This window comes from Schistocerca cancellata, chromosome 2, assembly GCF_023864275.1.
Source record: "Schistocerca cancellata isolate TAMUIC-IGC-003103 chromosome 2, iqSchCanc2.1, whole genome shotgun sequence".
In the NCBI taxonomy this organism is placed as follows: Eukaryota; Metazoa; Arthropoda; class Insecta; order Orthoptera; family Acrididae; genus Schistocerca; species Schistocerca cancellata.
Window position 1 is genome coordinate 138,802,358 of NC_064627.1, and position 18,987 is coordinate 138,821,344.

At 44.2% G+C, this 18,987-nt stretch overlaps 1 protein-coding gene across 2 annotated transcripts in view; it reads right to left on the minus strand.

The window, feature by feature from the left end:
- Nucleotides 1-18,987, minus strand: part of LOC126161414 (prohormone-2-like) — a 297,507-nt gene that overhangs the window by 91,910 nt on the left and 186,610 nt on the right. The window contains exon 5 of one of the 2 annotated variants that reach the window (XM_049917204.1): nt 927-1,064. In XM_049917204.1, the coding sequence (XP_049773161.1) occupies nt 927-1,064 (138 nt within the window). Of the gene's footprint in view, nt 1-926; nt 1,068-18,987 lie in introns of both variants that reach the window. The other variant, XM_049917203.1, reaches the window with a different exon arrangement.

Below are 18,987 nucleotides of genomic sequence, written 5' to 3' on the forward strand. Positions count from 1 at the left end.
ACACTCGAGCAATATCAACCCGATACTCCAACTCGTTCCACACTCTCTGTAGCATATCAGGCGTAACAGTTTGGATAGCTGCTGTTATTTCTCGTTTCAAATCATCAATGGTGGCTGGGAGAGGTGGCCGAAACACCATATCCTTAACATACCCCCATAAGAAAAAATCGCAGGGGGTAAGATCAGGGCTTCTTGGAGGCCAGTGATGAAGTGCTCTGTCACGGGCTGCCTGGCGGCCGATCCATCGCCTCGGGTAGTTGACGTTCAGGTTTCATAACTAAGCTTTTTCGTAGGACTCTCCATACAGTTGATTGTGGAATTTGCAGCTCTCTGCTAGCTCTGCGAGTCGATTTTCCTGGGCTGCGAACAAATGCTTGCTGGATGCGTGCTACATTTTCATCACTCGTTCTCGGCCGTCCAGAACTTTTCCCTTTGCACAAACACCCATTCTCTGTAAACTGTTTACACCAACGTTTAATACACCACCTATCAGGAGGTTTAACACCATACTTCGTTCGAAATGCACGCCGAACAACTGTCGTCGATTCACTTCTGCCGTACCCAATAACACAAAAAGCTTTCTGTTGAGCGGTCGCCATCTTAGCATCAACTGATGCTGACGCCTAGTCAACAGCGCCTCAAGCGAACAAATGTACAACTAAATGAAACTTTATAGCTCCCTTAATTCGCCGACAGATAGTGCTTAGCTCTGCCTTTTGTCGTTGCAGAGTTTTAAATTCCTAAAGTTGTGGTATTCTTTTTGAATCACCCTGTATATTAAATACGGCCGGCGGACGCGAGACACTGCTGCCTACCGCTGCATTGAGAGTAGTAGCTTCTCCCGTGAGTGACTCGCTTGCCTGCAATACCTTTATTACTACGGTAATATAACAGCCAGCCAGCCAGCCAGCAGAGCGGTTACGGACCTGGGGGCGCCGTGCCGCTCGGCTTGCCACAGCTGCAGCAGCGCCAGCACGTCCTCGGGGTCGACGGCCAGGTCCCTCTTGAGGCGCGGACCCACGCCGCTCAGCTCCAGCGCGTGCGGCACCATTGGTCGGAAGCTGCTGCTGCAACCGCAACGCACCACATCTCTACCACTCTACTGCCACACAAAGACGAGTAGTTATTTAAAGTTGTTACCAAATACCTTCAAAAGATTTTTATTGATTTACTTCAAGTTCTTATATGAATTCTAACAAACGTTTGGAACGATATATATATACTGGCCATTAAAATTGCTACACCAAGAAGAAACGCAGATGATAAACTGGTATTCATTGGACAAATATATTATACTAGAAGTGACATGTGATTACATTTTCACGCAATTTGGGTGCATAGATCCTGAGAAATCACTACCCAGAACAACCACCTCTGGCCGTAATAACGACCTTGATACGCCTGTGCATTGCGTCAAACAGAGCTTGGATGGCGTGTACAGGTACAGCTTCCCATGCAACTTCAACACGATACCACAGTTCATCAAGAGTAGTGACTGGCGTATTGTGACGAGCCAGTTGCTCGGCCACCATTAACCAGACGTTTTCATTTGACGAGAGATCTGGAGAATGTGCTGGCCAGGGCAGCAGTCGAACATTTTCTGTATCCAGGAAGGCCCGTAAAGGAACTGCAACATGCGGTCGTGCGTTATCCTGCTGAAATGTAGGGTTTCGCAGGGATCGAATGAGGGGTAGAGCCACGGGTCGTAACACATCTGAAATTTAACGTCCACTGTTCAAAGTGCCGTCAATGCGAACAAGATGTGACAGAGGCGTGTAACCAATGGCACCCCATACCATCACGCCGGGTGATACGCCAGTATGGCGATGATGAATACACGCTTCCAATGTGCGTTCCGCGATGTCGCCAAACACGGATGCGACCATCATGATGCTGTAAACAGAACTTTGATTCATCCGAAAAAATGACGTTTTGCCATTCGTGCAGCCAGGTTCGCCGTCGAGTACACCATCGCAGGAGCTCCTGTCTGTGAGGCAGCGTCAAGGGTAACCGCAGCCATGGTCTCCGAGCTGATAGTCCATGCTGCTGCAAATGTCGTCCAACTGTTCTTTCAGCTGGTTGTTGTCTTGCAAACGTCGCCATCTATTGACTCAGGAATCGAGACGTGGCTGCACGATCCGTTACAGACATGCGGATAAAATGCCTGTCATCTCGACTGCTAGTGATACGACGCCGTTGGGATCTAGTACGGCGTTCCGTATTACCCTCCTGAACGCACCGATTCCATAGTCTGCTAACAGTCATTGGATCTCGACCGACGCGAGCAGCAATGTCGCGATACGATAAACCGCAATCACGATAGGCTACAATCCGACCTTTATCAAAGTCGGAAACGTGGTGGTACGCATTTCTCCTCCTTACACGAGGCATCAAAACAATGTTTCACCAGGCAACGCCGGTCAACTGCCGTTTGTGTATGTAAAATCGGTTGGAAACTTTCCTCATGTCAGACGTTGTAGGGCTCGCCACAGGCGCCAACCTTGTGTGAATGCTCTGAAAAGCTAATCATTTGCATATCGCACCATCTTCTTCCTGTCGCTTAAATTTCGCGTCTGTAGCACATCTTCTTGGTGTAGCAATTTCAATGGCCAGTAGTATATATATACGGTGTATCATAATTCATGGCGTAAATGCATACAGTTGAAAGTACAAGATACTAGAAGCAAAAAAGTCTCATTAAACACAGAATGTAAAATGCATAGCTTAAGAGCTACGAGCATTTTTTTTATCTTCGACACTGTGAAACAAATCTCTTCTACTGAAAGCTCTTTGCTTTCCATATTTTGGGAAACGGTAATGAGGACCAAAACAAGAAAAAAATGTCCGGCAAACATGTGCTCTAAAATGCATACCTTAAAAGCTATGAGCACGTACTCATCTTCGCTACTTGGAAACACAACGCTTCTAATGAACAATTGCTCATAACTTTTAAGGTATGCCTTTTAGAGCAAATGTTTACTGGACATTTTTTTCTTGTTTTGGTCCATACTACAACTTCTCAAAATGTGGAAAGCAAAGAGCTTGCAGTAGAAGAGATTTCCTTCACATTATCGAAGATGAAAAATTGCTCGTAGCTCTTAAGGCATGCATTTTCGACCCTACGTTTACTGAGACTTTTTTGCTTCTAGTATCGCGTACTTTCAACTATATGCGTTCACATAACTAATTATGATACACCCTGGACATATATATATATATATATAAAGAGCAAACGTTGTTAGCATAATCTCGAAAACTTCTGACCGATTTACTACTGATTTTTACACAATACTCTAATAAACCTTTGGATCGATATAGGCTATATATTTTTAATATATGTTTAATATGTGTTGTAAGCAAAAATTTCGAAACGCTTTTGTTCGACTTAGTTCAAATGTTTATTTACGTGATGTTCTAATATACAGGGTGGTCCATTGATAGTGACCGGGCCAAATATCTCACGAAATAAGCGTCAAACGAAAAAACTACAAAGAACGAAACTTGTCTAGCTTGAAGGGGAAAACCAGATGGCGCTACGGTTGGCATGCTAGATGGCGCTGCCATAGGTCAAACGGATATCAATTGCGTTTTTTTTTTAATAGGAACCCCCATTTTTATTGTATATTAGAGTAGTACGTAAAGAAATATGAATGTTTTAGTTGGACCACTTTTTTCGCTTTGTGATAGAAGGCGCAGTAATAGTCACAAACGTGTAAGTACGTGGTATCACACAACATTCCGCCAGTGCGAACGGTATTTGCTTCGTGATACTTTACCCGTATTAATGGCATGCATCAATGCAAGAGAGCGGGCTACTAGGTATTAGAGGTACCGGTATTTACAGCAATATGAACCACCACCTCTGAAGGTCTCGCTGTATGGTCGTACAACATGCAATGTGTGGTTTTCATGAGCAATAAAAAGGGCGGAAATGATGTTTATGTTGATCTCTATTCCAATTTTCTGTACAGGTTCCGGAACCGAGGCGATGCAAAGCTTTTTTTCGATGTGTGTATATGTAAAGAACTTTTAGAGACTTAGGTAACACCGGGGGTATGGTGTTAGCAGTTAGCAAAGTCAAGTTCCTGACCAATTAGCTTTAAATTTTTGCACAGTAATCTGATAAACCGGGTGGTTATAATTAAACTTTCCCCATTTAACAAGGTATAACACGAAAACTAATTACTGTGTGAGTACCAAACTTGGTAGCATTAATGTTCAGAGTATAGGTGCATAATTTCCAAGCGTCACAGCGCCACCGTCGAGTTCTATGGCCACCAGATGCCGTGATCAGTCATTGTGTTTCGTAGTGTCACACACCTGACCAATCTCAGTGCATTAGTTGACGTATCAACATGAGCTTGGAAAAAATGAGCACGGCATTATTGGTGAAGGCACCTGCATTTCGAGAATATCGCCGGCTAAAAGGATTACGGAAGGGTCTTCTTTCTCCACCTGTTGTGCGGAGCACGATGAAGAAGTTCGAATCAACTGGAGAACTGGGCGTCGCTCCAGGAAGAGGCCGACGACCGACTGCACCACAGGTGGTTGATGAAATCGCGGTTGCTATGGCAGACAACTTGCGCGCAATTCCCAATCGTCAGGCAGTGCGCGTGCTGTGTCACGACAGTTGAACATCCTGTGGTCCACTGTATGGAAGGTGCTTCGAACCATTCTCACATGGTATCCGTACAAGATCCATATCTTACAGCATCTTGCACCACTTGACGCACAACGACGTGTTGATTTCGCTCTCCACTTTGTCGCAAGGATAGAAGTTGACGAGGTCTAGCCCTGGACCATCCTATGGATAGACGAAGCTCATTTTTCTCTGACGGGTGAGGTGACCACACAGAATTTCCGAGTGTGGGAATCTCCACCTCCAGTCACTGTTCATGAAGTGCCTCTGTATGGTGAACATGTCACCGTATAGTGTGGCTTCACGGCTACGTTCACCATTGACCCGTTCTTTATTGAACAGGTTAGCGCTCAAGGACCAAAGATGCGCAGAGCGACTGGCCAGCGTTACTGCGATAGGCTCCACCAGCATGTCATACCCGCCCTAAAGCCCTGTACAGCCGAGGACACTTCTTGCACCACTAATGGTGCAATAAAATGGTACAACTTCCTGTTCCAAGAGATGGAATGCCATCTGGTAGCTGCGTTTGTACACGCACTGACTGCAGATTCCGCAACAATATTTTAGAAAATGGCTACTGAGAACGGCAGCTGCTGCTCATGCAGTCATTTGTAAAGTAACATCTTGGCGACGTCGACGAAGAAATTTACTTTGGAATAATAGAGGATGATGGAGTCAGTATTGAATTATAAGACGTGTCGAGGGTAGCCGTGAATTGAACAGTCTATTATGCGTTGAAATGAGTTTGGAGGACAGAGAATCGTACAATATTTTTCTGATAATTGGCGAGACGGAATTTTCGACATTGCTTCGTTTAGTAGGTCCAAGAATAACGAAGCAAAACACAGTTATGCGAGACTGTATCTCAGCTTAAAAGAGGTGAGTAGGTACGTTTATACAAACCTAGTATTACTCGGCTGCTGTATGTACTGTGCATACTTGTGAGCTGTAACTAATTCCTTAATTTTCTTTATTTTAGTTCTAACACTGAGGTTCCTGGCTAATGGAGAAAGCTACAGAAGCCCAATGTTTTCATTATATCTGTAAGCACGATATCAATTATTCCTTAAACTTGTGAAGCATTTTGCCATTGCTTGAAGGATTCATACATGACAATATGTTGATTTTGTTAAATTTCATGAGAACACGAGCAAAATAAGTTAATGTAATAATACATTTAAATGAGCTGAAAAGTAAGGAAACCATTTTGGTTAGATGTGTTACTCTCAGCAAGAAACATTTTTCGGGGTGTGAGTTTTATGGGTGCCTCTGCCACAACTTTTTGATGTAGCTTTATTTGTTACGTTTAGTTAGTGGGCAAACCCCTAGCATTCCCATTATTCTGGTAATTTCATTAGAAATAGTAACAAATTCCTTAAAGTGTCATTCTTAACAATTTCCAAAAGATGTTTTTGTGGAAGTATGAATCTCTGATAAAACTTCAGTTATACCTGTGTCCAGGCATTATCACATGTTTTTTATAGTTTGGCAGTTATACTCAAAAAAGCTACCTACATTGTAAAAATTTATGTTAAGAATTGAACCTTATAATTTACAGGCCAAAACTGTTCCCCCCTACCTGAGACAGCTGGCCGCGGTGGCCGAGCGGTTCTAGGCGCTTCTGTGCGGAACCGCGCGATTACTACGGTCGCAGGTTCGAATCCTGCCTCGGGCATGGATGTGTGTGATGTCCTTGGGTTGGTTAGGTTTAAGTAGTTCTAAGTTCTAGGGGGACTGATGACCTCAGATGTTAAGTCCCATAGTGCTCAGAGCCTACCTGAGAAATTTTCAGACCAAATTAGTGCACTTCGTAATCCATCATTTTCAGTTGTTAAATTTAATGAACATTCCTATACTAGAAATATTATCAGGAACTCAAACTGCAATGCCTTTTATGGTTGTAGCTGATGATGCCTTTCCCTTATCAGAGCATATAATGAGGCCATATAAGGGAAATATCACACAGCAACAGAAAATATTTAATTACCGTTTGAGTAGGGAAGAAGAACTTTTGACGCTGGAGTTTGAGATTACCTCGTAAGTTCTAAGGCTAACATATTTTCCCATTGTGTAGTGAGCAACGACACAGCCAGAGCAAAAAAAAAAAAAAAAAACCGCAGGGCAGACAAATCTGTGGTGAACGTGCGTCACCAGAGTGGCCATAAACACGTGTGCATAGGACGCACGTGGCAGGTCGAGCGAATCCGTCTCCATGGCGACGTCCTTTGACGGCCATTGACGTCAAAACATTGATTTATCGCCGAGCTAGCCCATCCGGCAGCTTCCGCCGGTGGCAGGTGCTAAACACGCCTCTAGCACTGACAGTGGCGTAAAAGAGTCCCCCCCCCCCAAACTCCTCCCCCCCCCCCCCCACATCGTCCAGAGATGAGGCGTGACTCAGTATCGGTAGATTCACAATTTCCGAAACATCACCGTCACGTTTTTGAACGTCGACGGTCAAAGTAATTCCCGAGCATTCACACTACACGGCACGTCAATTTCGAAAGAACGTTGTGATGATACAGATGGTCTATAAAATACTCGCCAGAGGTGCTATTTCGTAGTTATGGTAGAGCCCATAAAATGCCGAAATTTAGTTTAAAACAGTTTGCGATGATTGGTCTTGCACTTGATGATGAGGAACAGAGAGAGAGAGAAAGGAAGTCTGAGTTAGAAAAATGTTAAAAAATCGAGACTGAGGAGGAGAGTTCAACACTCCTTACAAGGATCTGGAAGAGGAGTCATCATTCTATAAATATTTCAGAACGTCTAAACAACAGTTGTTTTGCCTGTTAAGCAAGATACAAATAAAAATTATGAAGAGAATTTCAAGATTTTAGGCGTCCAACATCACCGCGACAGAAGCTGATGGTTTGCCTACGGTATGCCTAGAAGGGCCGTTTTAGTGTAGTTGAACTATTTTTACATATATTTATGCTGCCTGCTGTTCGTCGTTAATTTATACGGCTCTTATTTTAAACCTCTGCACACCGCATCGGCTTTACTCTCGGTTTTTCTTTCCGCTATTCCACCAGAAAAATCGTGAGTGAAGCACTTTGAACAAGATATGTATGGTTTATTTTTCAATGTATTCTTTCAGTGTATAAAATAAAATACTTTAACTTAGTATTGTCTTCCAGTACATATTAAGACCTTTTCGCGGCAAGTGCCAGTGGGGAATGCTTTCGTATTAGTTCACACTGTGTTCTTAACGTAACAGTTGCTCGCATTGTAGGCCCGTCGAAACATTCTTCCCGAGAAACCCTGACGTGAAGAGGAAGGGACTTGACGTGTCGATAACGTTTCGTCGACGGCGTGTGTGAATGCCACAATTTGAACTAGAGAGGGGAATCTTGTGACGTGACGGCGATGTTCCGTCAAGTGCGAATACATCTTATAACGCCGCCTCTGAAGCGATACCTCTTAGAAGAAGACAATTGGATGAGGATCAGTACACGAGTTTACATCCCGGTGTTCACTGAGGCGAGCTTCAGCGGGGATGTTCAAATGGTTCAAATGGCTCTGAGCACTATGGGACTTAACATCTATGGTCATCAGTCCCATAGAACTTAGAACTACTTAAACCTAACTAACCTAAGGACATCACACACATCCATGCCTGAGGCAGGATTCGAACCTGCGACCGTAGCGGTCGCGCGGTTCCAGACTGAAGCGCCTAGAACCGCTCGGCCACATCGGCCGGCGGGGGATGTTGATGAGTGGTCTCTGACTAACGCTATTTACAAAATGTCTGACCTTGCCTCTGTGTAAACATAAGGTAATGCATATTCAATATCCGTCACCAATGACAAGCGATGCGTACCAGTAATTGACCATAATTATCTTCTCGTTGATTACTTCATTAAAAGCTATTTTGTAGGCGACTAAATAATGAACAGAGAGCGAGTTCTTTCTCAGTTGCCTGATCCATATAAATGTACGTCTGAATATAATTACGAATTTAATTTTGTTTCCGGATTTGTCCAGCACCTCTTCGCGCAGAAATAATGCTTTGGTATCCATAACTTCTTTTGTGGTGAAGATTATTTGTTTCAGGATTTCTGTGGAAACACCATTTGCAAACAGTTCGCACTTGTTCCAGCATACAAAATGGTTTCGTGATGAAGTTACAAACGTTCAAGGATGATGGGGACGGATCAATACGACCGAGTGGAAAGTTACAGTATGAGCGAAAATCTTTGTGATACCTCTGACAGCAGATCTCTCCTACTGTATGCTCTTTGCTTTTCACATTTTGGACCAAAATAAGAAAAAAAATGTCAAGTAAACATGGTTTTATGTTAAGGGCAACCACTACGGAAGTAATTCATGTTTCCCAAGTAAACCGCTTTCAGCTGAAAGCTAATTTTTACAGGGACATCGACCGGTTTCGTGAGTGCAAATCATATCTGCAGGTGTATATACCTTGGTAAACACTGAAGTCCTCATACGCGAAGGAGGAGGACTCAAACTTCTCAAAATAAAATACTGTTATCTCCAACAGGCAGGGCGTCATAGTTCAAACTGGTCAGTTGAAAAACTGACACTTTAAAAGCGTGTTTACTTCATACCAGGAAGCGGCGGGCTGCAACACTCCAATCGCTTCATCGTGCAGGTGATTGTAGGGTTGCTGTCCGCCGCTTCATGACCAGCGTCCCTTACCTCAAATTCATGGCGAATTCTGTGTAGGAGCTCAAGAGCACTGAAGACCCTAACTTTCGACACATTGGAGATTTATTGATTGTTTTTCTTTGAATGCCTGCTGCAATATGAAAGATACACTATGTGATCAAAAGTATCCGGACACCTAGCTGAAAATGACAAGTTCGTGTCGCCCTCCCCTCGGTAAATCAGGAATTCAATATGGCGTTGGCCCACCCTTAGCCTTAATGACAGCTTCCATTCTCGCAGGCATGCCTTCAATCAGGTGCTGGAAGGTTTCTTGGGGAATGGCAGCCCATTCTTCACGGAGTGCTGCACTGAGGAAAGGTATCGATGTCGGTCGGTGAGGTCTGGCACGAAGTCGGCGTTTCAAAACATCCCAAAGGTGTTCTATAGGATTCAGGTCAGGAATCTGTGCAGGCCAGTCCATTACAGGGATGTTATCGTCGTGTAACCACTCCACCACAGGCCGTGCATTATGAACAGGTGCTCAATGGTGTTTAAAGGTGCAGTCGCCATCCTCGAATTGCTCTTCAACAGTGGGAAGCAAGAAGGTGCTTAAAACATCAATGTAGGTCTGTGCTATGATAGTGCCACGCAAAACAAGAAGGTGGTGCCAACCCCCTCCATGAAAAACAAGACCACACCATAGCACCACCGCCTCCAAATACTGTTGGCACCACACACGCTGGCAGATGACGTTCACCGGGCATTCGCCATACCCACACCCTGCCATCGGATCGGCACATTGTCTACCCTGATTCGTCACTCCACACAACGTTTTTCCACTGTTCAATCGTCCAATGTTTACGCTCCTTACGCCAAGGGAGGTGTCGTTTGGCATTTACCGCCGTGATGTGTGGCTTATGAGCAAGCCGCTCGATCATGAAATCCACTTGCTGTGGATCCTGACGCAGTTTCGAATTGCTGTGTGCTAGTCTGGATAGACGTCTGGCTATTACACATTACGACCGTCTTCAACTGTCGGCGGTCTCTGTCAGTCAACAGACGAGGTCGGCCTGTACGCTTTTGAGCTGTACGTGTCCCATCACGTTTCCACTTCACTATCACATCAGAAACAGTGGACTTAGGGATGTTTAGGAGTGTGGAAATCTCGGGTACAGACGTATGACACAAGTGACACCCAGTCACCTGACCACGTTTGAGTTCCATGAGTTCCGAGGAGCATCCCATTCTGCTCTCTCACGATGTCTAATAACCACAGAGGTCGCTAATATGTAGTACCTAGCGATAGGTGGCAGCACAATACACCTAATATCAAAAACGTATGTTTTTGGGCTGTCCGGATATTTTTGAACACATAGTGTACGGCACTTAATCTACCGCGCTGCTGTTCCTCTATGCTCCGTGAAACTTGGCATCAGAGTCGCGAGCACACCTTCAATTGTGCACTTTTTAACATGATTTTGCTCTTGCGCAACTCGCCTGACGTAACTGTCTAACAGACCAAATACATACGGATTTGGTAAATTACGTACACGGTTCACGATGTGCACAGCTAGCCTTTCGTACGCAAACAGAAATTTACGTCACTACCACCAGGTGGTAGCACAGTGCGGCAGACTTTTAGCCCCGTTTGCTCGGCCTAAATCCCACTAGATGATAGCACACTCCTCAGATATGATAATTCACTATTTATATGTTGTAGCAGACGTCAGTATTTGTTATAGTTGTACTGACAGTGGGTTTATGAATGAGTTATAGTATATTAAGTTATGGATTTTATCATACAGTAATCCATTTGAGATGCTGAGAATCGTAACGGCCTAAATCACATCACTGTAACATTTATTCTGAAATCTGTTGATCTTATGCTGAGTCAGGTTTATCTGTGCTGTAGGCCCACATTGCATATATGAAAATTCATGAAAAACTGTATCACTGGTTTCTCTGATATTCAATTAAAGGTGGGACCGACGACAGTGTGCTTTAGGCCCTTTTTGGCTCTCAGCATGTCATTTGTATTCTAGTCAAGTGACCGTATTGGTAGACATTCCTACCTGAGTATAATGATTTTCACAAACGGCACTTTGTGTTTGGAGTTGGTTGTTTACTGTGCGGGGATCGGCTTTCGTGTGCAGTGTAAACATGAACTACGTTGAAGCTATTTTAGATGCTAGCAGAAAAGTAAAGCTGTGAGGACGGATCGTCAGTCGTGCTTGAGTAATTCAGTAATTCAGTCGGTAGAGCACTTGCACGTGAAAGGCGATGGTCCTAAGTTCGAGCCGCGGTCCGGCACACAGCTTTAATCTACCAGGAAGTTTCATAGCAGAGCACGCTCCGGTGCAGAGTGAAAATCTCGTTCTGGGAATAGAAAAATAAATTACCAGGAAAAGTTAGTCGCAAAGGAACTAGGGCTTCCGAGAACAGATCTTTTGACTGAGAGAGTGACGAAATCTAATAAGCGTGACTACAAGCGAACATTTAACAAGGAAGTGTACAGTTACCACAAGTTATTGTGTGGGAGCAGAGTAAGAAGAACTGATTTTCACCCCGGAAGTAAATTCGTGAACTAATATATCTCTTAGGGATCTGGTTCATTTGTCCAAAAAAATCGCAAAGCACGAAAACTCCGACTTGCAAAAAAGTGCGGAATGGTGAGTTGCGAAAGTTTATGTATTATTGCGTTATTGCCCTAAACTGTATTTAATTATGTACAAAAGAACAAAAATTCACAAAAACAATTGTTTCTTTTGTGAGATAAGTTATGCATCTTATTATTATTATTATTATTGTTGTTGTTGTTATTGCTATTGACATTATTATTATTATTATTATACTTATTGTATTGTTATTATTAATGGCACTGGCTGTAGTTGTATAAATTTGTTGATAAGCATAACTGTTATACAGAAGATGCTATTAATTTCACTCTCTTAAATTTAACTGAATCTAAAAACTTGTGAACACCCAGAACATGTACTCCCCGAGCTGCAACTGCTGAAGTCGATACCTTTACTTCCTACGTCATCTCTGAAAGTTTGTAACATCGTCACCGATGATCCTAGAAGGAGAAATATAAACTTTGAAATTTGCGGACGACATTTTAATGCTGTGTGAAAGGAATGGACAGTGTCTTGAAAGAGGGATATAGGATGAACATCAACAGAATCAAAACGAGGGCAATGGAATGTGGTCGAATCAAACCAGGTGATGCTGACTGAATTAGCTTAGGAAATGAGACACTTAAAGTAGTAGATGAGGTTTGCTATTTGAAAGAGTTTAATAAGTCACAGCTGCAATTCGTGTTAGTATTTACTAACACGAATTCTTTACAGACGAATGGAAAAACTGGTAGAAGCCGACCTCGGGGAAGATCAGTTTGGATTCCGTAGAAATATTGGAACACGTGAGGCAATACTGACCTTACGACTTATCTTAGAAGAAAGATTAAGGAAAGGCAAACCTACGATTCTAGCATTTGTAGACTTAGAGAAAGCTTTTGACAATGTTGACTGGAATACTCTCTTTCAAATTCTAAAGGTGGCAGGGGTAAAACGGAGAGCAAAAGGCTATTTACAATTTGTACAGAAACCAGATCACAGTTATAAGAGTCGTGGGGCACGAAAGGGAAGCAGTGGTTGGGAAGGGAGTGAGACAGGGTTGTAGCCTCTCCTCGATGTTATTCAATCGGTATATTGAGCAAGCGGTAAAGGAAACAAAAGAAAAATTCGGAGTAGGTATTAAAATCCATGGAGAAGAAATAAAACCTTTGAGGTTCGCCGATGACATTGTAATTCTGTCAGAGACAGCAAAGGACTTGGAAGAGCAGTTGAACGGAATGGACAGTGTCTTGAAAGGAGGATATAAGAGGAACATCAACAAAAGCAAAACGAGGATAATGGAATGTAGTCGAATTATGTTGGGTGAAGCTGAGGGAATTAGATTAGAAAATGAGACACTTAAAGTAGTGAAGGGGTTTTGCTATTTGGGGAGTAAAATAACTGATGATGGTCGAAGTAGAGAGGATATCAAATGTAGACTGGCAATGGCAAGGAAAGCGTTTCTGAAGAAGAGAAATTTGTTAACATCGAGTATAGATTAAAGTGTCAGGAAGTCGTTTCTGAAAGTATTTGTATGGAGTGTAGCCATGTATGGAAATGAAACATGGACGATAACTAGTTTGGACAAGAAGAGAATAGAAGCTTTCGAAATGTGGTGCTACAGAAGAATGCTGAAGATTAGATGGGTAGATCACATAACTAATGATGAAGTATTGAATAGAATTGGGGAGAAGAGGAGTTTGTGGCACAACTTGACAAAAAGAAGGGACCGATTAGCAGGACATGTTCTGTGGCATCAAGGAATCACAAATTTAGCATTGGAGGGCAGCGTGGAGGGTAAAAATCGTAGAGGGAGACCAAGAGATGAATACACTAAGCAGGTTCAGAAGGATGTAGGTTGTAGTAAGTACTGGGAGATGAAGAAGGTTGCACAGGATAGAGTAGCATGGAGAGCTGCATCAAACCAGTCTCAGGACTGAAGACCACAACAACAGAATGGGTAGATCACGTTAAGTAATGCGGAGGTAGTGAATGCAATTGGGGAGAAGAGAAATTTCTAGTACAGCCTGACTAGATGAAGGGATCGGTTGATAGGACACATTCTGTGGCATCGTGGCATCAAGAGATCACCAATTTAGTACTGGAGTGAAGCGTTGGGGGATGGGGGGGGGGGGGGATCATAGAGGGAGACCAAGAGATGAATGCAGTAAGCAGATTCAGTAGGATATAGGTTGCAGTAGTTACTCGGAGATGAAGAGGCTTGGACAGGATAGAGTAGCTTGGAGAGTTGCATCAAAGCTGTCTTTGGACTGAAGACTACAACAACAATGTTTGATAGATATATATCTCTTCCCCAAACTGATAGAAAAATTCAACACTGTAGCTGCATTTCGGAGACACGTTCGTCACTGAAATCTGAATTTCGTGCAGTGGGTTACTTACTTTCGAAATATCACAATAACTGTGACGACTAACGATATAACACGAAGTTAAGTATGAAACTGACGAATGAGACCTCAAAATGTAAAAGAAACAATTTTTTGACGAATAGTTTCTTTAAAATCGTCTGAGGAAGATTCTAGAGCAGACAGTGTTCACGCACTGCCGTCTGGCTGTATAGGGCATCGGTCACTTGCTGCACCAAAGCAGACAAAGAGTTTTTTATTTATTCCAGATAGGTAGGCAGCGTCTGTCGTTGAAGTCGGAACTGCCAGCCAGGTGCCACTGTATGCTGCCCCATTAAGGAGCTGATTCAAGCTTACCTATGCTGGCCTCTACTATGTGATTCGTGGATGACCTGTTTTTGTTTGTGCGCACATTTTTAGACGTTATTTCATTACTCCAGCAGTGCTACAGAAAATCTAATGTGTTGAACAGTTGTGAATGTTTCACAAGTAGTTTGTGCCCTTGGCAACCTATGGGTTTCAGGTACAGGAGGCCGATATGACAGCAAAGTCTTTTGTGACAGCATTGTTATTTAAGTCATCTCGTGGTGAAGAATATGGTGATTAGCTTCGACAGCTCCTGTTTTTTAATTCATATTTGATGCGGTCGCGATGTTGGATGCTGCCTGGTGGCGTTGCGGGCAGGTGACGCTTTAACGAAAGTATGTAAGCAGAGCAGACACTGACGGGGCATCATCCTAGCGAAGATCCCTGGAGGTAAGTGACTTTGACAAAGGGCAGATTATTATTAAGCAGAGCATATGAACTAGTATCTCGAAAATGGCGAAGCAGGTCGAATGTTCGCTTGCTATGTCGTGGATGGAAAGAGGTAGAAGGGCAGTGAAATCACCACTAGGCGCTAAGTAGTTGGACGTACACGACTCGTCACAGAACGTCGTGTTCGGAGGCTTATCTGCTCTGTGTAGTAGGATGGGTGGTGATCTGTGGTATCTCTGCTGAAAGATCACAATACTGATGCAGCACAAGTGTTTCGGAGCATACCGTTCATTGTACATTGTTGAACATGGAGTTCCGCAGCAGACCACCCCGACGTGTTCTTATGTTGACCCAGCAACGCCATCACTTACGATTACAGTGGGTACGGGACCATCAGATTCGACCGTCGCTCAATGGAAACTTGTCGGCTCCTCGAGTAAATCTCATTTTTGGTACACAAGGTCGATGGGCGTCTCCATAAAGACCGTCATCGAGGTGAACGGCGGCTCGAAAAGTGCAGCGTGGCACAGACATAGGCTGGAGGGAGCAGTATAGTGCTATGGGAGCCATTCTCCTGCGCTTGCAGGGGACCTGTGGTAGTAATTGAACACACGCTGACAGCTGCGAACCTCCTGTATCCCTTCACGCTTGATGTATTCGTCGACCGCGATGTCATCTTTCAGCAGTATAATTGTCCGTGTACTGCAGCCAAATCCGTTCTTCAGTGGTTTGAGGAGGACTGTAGTGAACTCACGTTGATGTCTCGGCGACCATATTCGCCTGATGTGAATCCTATGGAAACCATCGGGCGCCATCATCGTGTACGCAAATGAGCGGCCCGTTATTTATGCGAATTACATGACCTGCGCGTAGACATCTAATGCGAAATACGTCTAAAAACCTACCAAAAAACTGTCGGATCACTGATATGCAGAATCAGTGAAGTATTTCGTTCCATAGACAGACAAAAAAGCTATTAAGTAGGTGGTCATAATGTTTTGGGTAACGTTCCTGCATGGCTGAGCTAACAATACGGCTATCCTATCGAGCGCTAGTCACATGGGGCAGTTGCGGTCATGCATGGCATTGAAAACGGCCCTTCTGAACTGATCGATTCTATATTCGCACGAGAGTCATGGGGTCGCGATCAAGGTGAACAGCATATTGCAGAACGATAAATCTCAACGCCATAATATTGCCATGATCAATTGGTACACCTGGCATAACACGATCATCTACCAACGAACCAGCATGCAAATTCTATGGCTAAACCAAAAAACTGCCGTGTAATCTTACCTTATACATAAACGTAAATGGCGTCCCTCATACCTAGAGCAGTTTTGCTGAAATGCTGATTATTTGTATATCCAAGGATGTAGTACGTTTCATGCCAGTTAGACGTTTGTTGTGTGCTGCGTTAACGGTGCTGCAAGTGCATTGTCGAAGTACATTAATGTGACCACTGTCTACGTTCGACGTCAACGTGCAATAACCACTCATAGGGGGCAGGTGGCAGCACTAGCAGTGGTAGATACATTAAACTTGGGGGACGTGGAAAACAGTGCATTCGTTGTAATGCGGAAATGGAGCCATTTATATGCAATCCGAAAGGGCATGGTCATTGGCTTTCGAGACCAGTGTGTAAGCATTTCCGGAACGGCTAAGTTTTTAAATTGTTTGCGTGTCGCCGTGATTTAAGTATCCTGTGGTTAAAGTACGGTGGGCATGGGAAAATGGCTGTATCCAAAACTAGCACTGAGGCAACTGTGGTGCACCACGGACCATAGATGGCGCCGGCCGCCGCTGTGGCCGAGCGGTTCTAGGCGCTTCAGTCTGGAACCGCGCGACCGCTACTGCCGTAGGTTCGAATCCTGCCTCGGGCATGGACGTGTCTGATGTCCTCAGGCTAGTTAGGTTTAAGTAGTTCTAAGTTCTAGGGGACTGATGACCTGAGAAGTTAGGTCCCATAGTGCTCAGAGCGATCTGAACCATTTGGACCATAGATGACAAGAGTTAACGACGGCTGCAGAGATGTTTATGGGCGAATGAACGTGTAACTGTTGAGCAATTGATTGTCCAGACGGACCAAGGGGCTACCAACAGTGTGTCTTCCACGACTGTTCAGCGAACGCTGCTGCGTATGGGCCACCGCAAGGTTCAAATGGTTCAAATGGCTCTGAGCACTATGGGACTTAACATCTGAGGTCATCAGTCCCCTAGACTTAGAAGTACTTAGACGTAACTAACCTAAGGACATCACACATATCCATGCCCGAGGCAGGATTCGAACCTGCGACCGTAGCATTCGCGTAGTTCCGGACTGAAGCGCCCAGAAGCGCTCGGCCAGAGCGGCCGGACCACCGCAAGGTGTGGCTTCTTCATGCACCAGTACCGACTCCTTTTGATCGACGACGAAGGCTCTAATTTTCACGCCAATACCGCAACTGAACGTCCACTGAGAGCCGACGAGTGGCCTTTCGTGAAGAATCACGTTTTAAGCTCCATCCAACAGATGGCCGTTGACGAGTACGGAGTGAAATTTCTGAAGGTAAACGCCCTGCATCTGGGAGGGTCCTCTATGGTTTGGGGAGTGTTTTCGTGGCATTCCGTGGGTTATTTCGTAATTATGGTAAGCACAGTGGCTCAACACAATATGTATCTAAACTTGGCGACCATGTCCAACCTTACGTGCAGTTCGCGTTTCCGCAGCACGATGGCATCTACCAGCAGGACAATGCATAGTGTCACACAGCTGACAGTGTCCGTGTGTGGTTCGAAGAGCCCCAGAATGAGTTACCCGTACTCCACTGGCCGCCAGATCCAATAGAGAATCTGTGGGACCACCTCGACCGCGATGTGGGTCTTCAACAGAGATACCTAGCGCAGCTGGGCACGGTACTAGATTCGGCATGGCTCCACATCCTTCCAGAACCACACCGACTCTCTTCCTGCACGCCTCGAGCTGTAAGAGGTTGGTTATTCAGGTTTTTTCAGGCGGCCACATAAATGAGCACTGAAAGACCTGAGTCGAAACAAGGCCCCCGGAATAGACAACATTCCATTGGAACTACTGACGGCCTTGGGAGAGCCAGTCCTGACAAAACTCTACCATCTGGTGAGCAAGATGTATGAAACAGGCGAAATACCCTCAGACTTCAAGAAGAATATAATAATTCCAATCCCAAAGAAAGCAGGTGTGGACAGATGTGAAAATTACCGAACATACAGTTTAATAAGCCACAGCTGCAAAATACTAACACGAATTATTTACAGACGAATGGAAAAACTAGTAGAAGCCGACCTCGGGGAAGATCAGTTTGGATTCCGTAGAAATACTGGAACACGTGAGGCAATACTGACCTTACGAATTATCTTAGAAGAAAGATTAAGGAAAGGCAAACCTACGTTCCTAGCATTTGTACTCTTAGAGAAAGCTTTTGACAATGTTGACTGGAATACTCTCTTTCAAATTCTAAAGGCGGCAGGGGTAAAATACAGGGAGCGAAAGGCTATTTACAATTTGTATAGAAACCAGATGGCAGTTATAAGAGTCGAAGGGCATGAAAGAGAAGCAGTGGTTGGGAAGGGAGTAAGACAGGGTTGTAGCCTCTCCCCGATGCTATTCAATCTGTATATTGAGCAAGCAGTAAAGGAAACAAAAGAAAAATTCGGTGTAGGTATTAAAATCCATGGAGAAGAAATAAAAACGTTGAGGTTCGCCGATGACATTGTAATTCTGTCAGAGACAGCAAAGGACTTGGAAGAGCAGTTGAACGGAATGGATAGTGTCTTGAAGGGAGGATATAAGATGAACATCAACAAAAGCAAAACGAGGATAATGGAATGTAGTCGAATTAAGTCGGGTGATGTTGAGGGTATTAGATTAGGAAATGAGACACTTAAAGTAGTAAAGGAGTTTTGCTATTTGGGGAGCAAAATAACTGATGATGGTCGAAGTAGAGAGGATATAAAATGTAGACTGGCAATGGCAAGGAAAGCA